Source organism: Procambarus clarkii, chromosome 19 (assembly GCF_040958095.1).
Source record: "Procambarus clarkii isolate CNS0578487 chromosome 19, FALCON_Pclarkii_2.0, whole genome shotgun sequence".
Classification (NCBI taxonomy): Eukaryota; Metazoa; Arthropoda; class Malacostraca; order Decapoda; family Cambaridae; genus Procambarus; species Procambarus clarkii.
This window is the reverse complement of record NC_091168.1, coordinates 35,084,750-35,091,996: the sequence shown is the minus strand read 5'-3', so window position 1 is coordinate 35,091,996 and position 7,247 is coordinate 35,084,750. Positions and strand designations below refer to the sequence as shown.

General features: G+C 52.8%; 1 protein-coding gene across 1 annotated transcript in view; it reads left to right on the top strand.

The window, feature by feature from the left end:
• The first annotated feature begins 811 nt into the window (after nucleotides 1–811).
• Nucleotides 812–7,247, top strand: part of LOC123757667 (uncharacterized) — a 31,638-nt gene continuing 25,202 nt past the window's right edge. The window contains exons 1-2 of the mRNA XM_069327547.1: nucleotides 812–1,083; nucleotides 5,256–5,576. Of these exons, the coding sequence (XP_069183648.1) occupies nucleotides 845–1,083; nucleotides 5,256–5,576 (560 nt within the window). The 5' untranslated portion in view covers nucleotides 812–844. The remainder of the gene's footprint in view (nucleotides 1,084–5,255; nucleotides 5,577–7,247) is intronic.

Genomic DNA, 7,247 nt, shown 5'->3' with positions numbered 1-7,247 from the left:
GCTGTAGCGAGTGATGCAGCTTATGACGTGAAGCTGTAGCGAGTGATGCAGCTTAAGACGTGAAGCTGTAGCGAGTGATGAAGCTTAAGTCGTGAAGCTGTAGCGAGTGATGAAGCTTAAGACGTGAAGCTGTAGTGAGTGATGAAGCTTAGAACATGAGCTTATATAATTATGGACAGTGGGACTCAATATTTTATCACACCAACGACGCCAGGAAGGACGCAGCTGAGTGGTGGAAGAAGTCATTACGTCATCACGATCAGCCAATCATGTGAGCGGAAATTTGACTTGGTGGTGGTTGATTCCTGGTAGTGGTGGTTGATTGCTGGTAGTGGTAGTGGTGGTAGTGGTAGGAAAAAGTAACGAAGCTTTCTCTTATGTCAATGAGTATACCTCAATGTCTACCCATGTCCGGGGGCATGTCCTCGTGTCTACCCATGTCCGGGGGCATGTCCTCGTGTCTACCCAAGTCCGGGGACATGTCCTCGTGTCTACCTCTATATCACACCAGCTGTTCCTCCTACAGGAAATTACAGAATAACAGGTTTTCTCCCCAAACTGAACCCGTAGAGAACCTGTTAGTTCACACACACACACACACACACACACACACACACACACACACACACACACACACACACACACACACACACACACACACACGCACACACACCAGTCATGGTATGCCTATGTACCTCTCCTCACATAATTACAAACATAATGTCGAAGTTAACAGCCATGAGTATGAACCAGGTTGTGATAGACTAAAACCTTCATGGCCTTGAAAAGTCATATTTTCCATAGTCAAAGTGCATTGTTTATATATTGAAGTGAATCAAATGTGATGTTATATTCTCCGGTGTGTACGACACTTTCCTTAACCGTGTACGATAGCTTCCCCAGCGGCGCCGGGGAGGATGGAGAGTCACGCACCAGGAGCAGGTCACGGCGCTGTGTCGCAGCCTCCGAGGGACACCGTCCCTTGGACTCCAGGGCTAGTCCCAGCCCCACCAGGGACGCCTCTAGCCTCGACTACTGGAGGAGGGTCCGGTCCCTCTCGCGGGAGACGCGCCTGCGACAGGAGTGAGTTGTTTTGTGGGTAGCCTTGGTTTGTTGTCCCACACCCTCGCCTTGTTGTCCCACACCCCCACCTTGTTGTCCCACACTCCCACCTTGTTGTCCCACACCCCCACGTTGTTGTCCCACACCCCCCCTTGTTGTCCCACACCCCCACCTTGTTGTCCCACACCCCCCTTGTTGTCCCACACCCCCCCTTGTTGTCCCACACCCCCACCTTGTTGTCCCACACCCCCCCTTGTTGTCCCACACCCCCCCTTGTTGTCCCACACCCCCACCTTGTTGTCCCACACCCCCACCTTGTTGTCCCACACCCCCCCCCTTGTTGTCCCACACCCCCACCTTGTTGTCCCACACTCCCACCTTGTTGTCCCACACCCCCACCTTGTTGTCCCACACCCCCACCTTGTTGTCCCACACCCCCCCTTGTTGTCCCACACCCCCACCTTGTTGTCCCACACCCCCACCTTGTTGTCCCACACCCCCCCCTTGTTGTCCCACACCCCCACCTTGTTGTCCCACACCCCCCCCTTGTTGTCCCACACCCCCACCTTGTTGTCCCACACTCCCACCTTGTTGTCCCACACCCCCACCTTGTTGTCCCACACCCCCACCTTGTTGTCCCACACCCCCCCTTGTTGTCCCACACCCCCACCTTGTTGTCCCACACCCCCACCTTGTTGTCCCACACTCCCACCTTGTTGTCCCACACCCCCACCTTGTTGTCCCACACCCCCACCTTGTTGTCCCACACCCCCCCTTGTTGTCCCACACCCCCACCTTGTTGTCCCACACCCCCACCTTGTTGTCCCACACCCCCACCTTGTTGTCCCACACCCCCACCTTGTTGTCCCACACCCCCCCTTGTTGTCCCACACCCCCACCTTGTTGTCCCACACCCCCACCTTGTTGTCCCACACCCCCCCTTGTTGTCCCACACCCCCACCTTGTTGTCCCACACCCCCACCTTGTTGTCCCACACTCCCACCTTGTTGTCCCACACCCCCCCTTGTTGTCCCACACCCCCACCTTGTTGTCCCACACCCCCACCTTGTTGTCCCACACCCCCACCTTGTTGTCCCACACCCCCCCTTGTTGTCCCACACCCCCACCTTGTTGTCCCACACCCCCACCTTGTTGTCCCACACCCCCCTTGTTGTCCCACACCCCCACCTTGTTGTCCCACACCCCCCCCTTGTTGTCCCACACCCCCCCCTTGTTGTCCCACACCCCCACCTTGTTGTCCCACACCCCCCCCTTGTTGTCCCACACCCCCACCTTGTTGTCCCACACCCCCCTTGTTGTCCCACACCCCCACCTTGTTGTCCCACACCCCCCTTGTTGTCCCACACCCCCCCCTTGTTGTCCCACACCCCCACCTTGTTGTCCCACACCCCCACCTTGTTGTCCCACACCCCCCTTGTTGTCCCACACCCCCCCCTTGTTGTCCCACACCCCCACCTTGTTGTCCCACACCCCCCCCCTTGTTGTCCCACACCCCCACCTTGTTGTCCCACACCCCCACCTTGTTGTCCCACACCCCCCCTTGTTGTCCCACACCCCCACCTTGTTGTCCCACACCCCCCTTGTTGTCCCACACCCCCCCCTTGTTGTCCCACACCCCCACCTTGTTGTCCCACACCCCCCCCTTGTTGTCCCACACCCCCACCTTGTTGTCCCACACCCCCCCCTTGTTGTCCCACACCCCCACCTTGTTGTCCCACACCCCCACCTTGTTGTCCCACACCCCCACCTTGTTGTCCCACACCCCCCCTTGTTGTCCCACACCCCCACCTTGTTGTCCCACACCCCCACCTTGTTGTCCCACACCCCCCCTTGTTGTCCCACACCCCCACCTTGTTGTCCCACACCCCCACCTTGTTGTCCCACACCCCCACCTTGTTGTCCCACACCCCCCTTGTTGTCCCACACCCCCACCTTGTTGTCCCACACCCCCCCTTGTTGTCCCACACCCCCACCTTGTTGTCCCACACCCCCACCTTGTTGTCCCACACCCCCCCTTGTTGTCCCACACCCCCACCTTGTTGTCCCACACCCCCCTTGTTGTCCCACACCCCCCCCTTGTTGTCCCACACCCCCACCTTGTTGTCCCACACCCCCCCCTTGTTGTCCCACACCCCCACCTTGTTGTCCCACACCCCCCCTTGTTGTCCCACACCCCCACCTTGTTGTCCCACACCCCCCTTGTTGTCCCACACCCCCCCCTTGTTGTCCCACACCCCCACCTTGTTGTCCCACACCCCCACCTTGTTGTCCCACACCCCCCCTTGTTGTCCCACACCCCCCCCTTGTTGTCCCACACCCCCACCTTGTTGTCCCACACCCCCCCCTTGTTGTCCCACACCCCCACCTTGTTGTCCCACACCCCCACCTTGTTGTCCCACACCCCCCCTTGTTGTCCCACACCCCCACCTTGTTGTCCCACACCCCCCTTGTTGTCCCACACCCCCCCCTTGTTGTCCCACACCCCCACCTTGTTGTCCCACACCCCCCCCTTGTTGTCCCACACCCCCACCTTGTTGTCCCACACCCCCCCCTTGTTGTCCCACACCCCCACCTTGTTGTCCCACACCCCCACCTTGTTGTCCCACACCCCCACCTTGTTGTCCCACACCCCCCCTTGTTGTCCCACACCCCCACCTTGTTGTCCCACACCCCCACCTTGTTGTCCCACACCCCCCCTTGTTGTCCCACACCCCCACCTTGTTGTCCCACACCCCCACCTTGTTGTCCCACACCCCCACCTTGTTGTCCCACACCCCCCTTGTTGTCCCACACCCCCACCTTGTTGTCCCACACCCCCCCTTGTTGTCCCACACCCCCACCTTGTTGTCCCACACCCCCACCTTGTTGTCCCACACCCCCCCTTGTTGTCCCACACCCCCACCTTGTTGTCCCACACCCCCCTTGTTGTCCCACACCCCCCCCTTGTTGTCCCACACCCCCACCTTGTTGTCCCACACCCCCCCCTTGTTGTCCCACACCCCCACCTTGTTGTCCCACACCCCCCCCTTGTTGTCCCACACCCCCACCTTGTTGTCCCACACCCCCCCTTGTTGTCCCACACCCCCACCTTGTTGTCCCACACCCCCACCTTGTTGTCCCACACCCCCACCTTGTTGTCCCACACCCCCCTTGTTGTCCCACACCCCCACCTTGTTGTCCCACACCCCCCTTGTTGTCCCACACCCCCACCTTGTTGTCCCACACCCCCACCTTGTTGTCCCACACCCCCACCTTGTTGTCCCACACCCCCCTTGTTGTCCCACACCCCCACCTTGTTGTCCCACACCCCCACCTTGTTGTCCCACACCCCCCTTGTTGTCCCACACCCCCACCTTGTTGTCCCACACCCCCCTTGTTGTCCCACACCCCCACCTTGTTGTCCCACACCCCCCTTGTTGTCCCACACCCCCACCTTGTTGTCCCACACCCCCCTTGTTGTCCCACACCCCCACCTTGTTGTCCCACACCCCACCTTGTTGTCCCACACCCCCCCCTATAATAAATAAATCAAACAACACATAGTCACAATAATAATTATATATAACTAGACGAAAGAAATGTTCAATAAACTAAATAGATAATATAAAATCGAATATAATCAATAAATAATAGGAAATAATTATATAATGAGTATCTACTATTATAATAGACAAAATGCCCTATTATTAATATTGCTCTTTGTAACCCTTAGCACATACCCCCCTGGCATACCCCTGGCATACCCCTCTGGCATACCCCTGGCATGTCGCCTCTTGCGCTCCGTATCTCTAGAAGAGGTGAGGCATCTCTCTCTCTCTCTCTCTGAGATGAATGAGGATCCTACCCCCTGCATCCCTCACTTTAACTTACACACCCGTCGAAGAGGAGTAAGTCACCCTTTGTCACCGCCTTCTCTCTATGTTTTCACCCCTTGTCACCGCCTTCTCTCTATGTTTTCACCCCTTGTCACCGCCTTCTCTCTATGTTTTCACCCCTTGTCACCGCCTTCTCTCTATGTTTTCACCCCTTGTCACCGCCTTCTCTCTATGTTTTCACCCCTTGTCACCGCCTTCTCTCTATGTTTTCACCCCTTGTCACCGCCTTCTCTCTATGTTTTCACCCCTTGTCACCGCCTTCTCTCTATGTTTTCACCCCCTTGTCACCCTCCGCAGGGCACGGGAGCGACACCTTCAGAAGGTGGAGTTAGAGGAACGCCGACGTCGTCAGCAAATCCTCAGTGAGAGGAAGATTGAGCGCGACGCCTTGATGACCAGGTTCCTGAGGGAGCCACTTCGGCAGCACCGAGCCGCGAGGGCCGCCAAGAGCACTTCGGGGAGGGACGAAGGCGACGCCGCAGGAGGAGGAGGAGGAGGAGGAAGAGCCACGAGAGAGGAAAGAGAAGCAAGGAGAAATGTTTTAGCAAGTCGGTCGGTTCCGGACCTGGAGGAGGCGCTGAGGGTCGTGAGAGGCGAGGACGAAGCTCTTGACGTCCGGTGAGGATGAACTCGAGGATAGGCAGGTGAAGAGAGGCACCAGGATAGGTAGGGAGAGGCCCTAAAGGATTGACGGGGAGAGAAGCAAGGGGACCGACAGGTAACAAAACAAAAGGATAGAGATAGATAGACAAATGGAGAGACACAAGGCTAGACAGATAAAGAATGACAAGTGGATAGGCAGGCATAAAGACGCAAAAGAACAGGTAAGAGTAATGAAGCACAGAGAGCGTAAGTACACACACGTGACGCAACAATAAAGAGGACGCAAGAGTGTACGCAACACAGCGTTAGACACCCAAAAAACAAATTCACATCAATTTCTCCTTCACTGACAACTACAGCTGAAGCAAGAAAGCATTTTACGCTTAACTTTCTCTTCAGCATGATGAGAGAGAGAAAGCTTAGCAGTTCATTAAGGTGGAAGGTTCGCCATGACCTCGTTCTCAGAACAGTTATTTTTGAATACTTTATTACCTGTTTGTGGAAGACCATTTTAACTCTTCGTGTGGGAGAGGTTGTTTTGGCTACCCCCTTCAAGATTATTGTAGCTGAGTTTACACTTTTGTATGTTAGTTACAGCTGAGTTTACACTTGTGTATGTTAGTTACAACTGAGTTTACACTTTTGTATGTAAGTTACAGTTGAGTTTACACTTGTGTATGTTAGTTACAGCTAAGTTTACAATTTTGTGTGTTAGTTACAACTGAGTTTACACTTTTGTATGTAAGTTACAATTGAGTTTACACTTGTGTATGTTAGTTACAGCTAAGTTTACAATTTTGTGTGTTAGTTACAACTGAGTTTACACTTGTGTATGTTAGTTACAGTTGAGTTTACACTTGTGTATGTTAGTTACAGCTAAGTTTACACTTTTGTATGCTAGTTACAGCTGAGTTTACACTTTTGTATGTAAGTTACAGCTGAGTTTACACTTGTGTATGTTAGTTACAGTTAAGTTTACACTTTTGTATGCTAGTTACAGTTGAGTTTACACTTTTGTATGTAAGTTACAGCTGAGTTTACACTTGTGTATGTAAGTTACAGCTGAGTTTACACTTGTGTATGTTAGTTACAGCTGAGTTTACACTTTTGTATGTTAGTTACAGCTGAGTTTACACTTTTGTATGTAAGTTACAGCTGAGTTTACACTTTTGTATGTAAGTTACAGCTAAGTTTACACTTTTGTATGTTAGTTACAGCTGAGTTTACACTTTTGTTTGTAAGTTACAGCTGAGTTTACACTTTTGTATGTTAGTTACAGCTGAGTTTACACTTTTGTATGTAAGTTACAGCTGAGTTTACACTTGTGTATGTTAGTTACAGTTAAGTTTACACTTTTGTATATAAGTTACAGCTGAGTTTACACTTGTGTATGTTAGTTACAGCTGAGTTTACACTTGTGTATGTTAGTTACAGCTGAGTTTACACTTGTGTATGTTAGTTACAGCTGAGTTTACACTTTTGTTTGTAAGTTACAGCTGAGTTTACACTTTTGTATGTTAGTTACAGCTGAGTTTACACTTTTGTAAGTTACAGCTGAGTTTACACTTTTGTACGTTAGTTACAACTGAGTTTACACTTTTGTAAGTTACAGCTGAGTTTACACTTTTCTATCTTAGTTACAGCTGAGTTTACACTTTTCTATCTTAGTTACAGCTGAGTTTACAC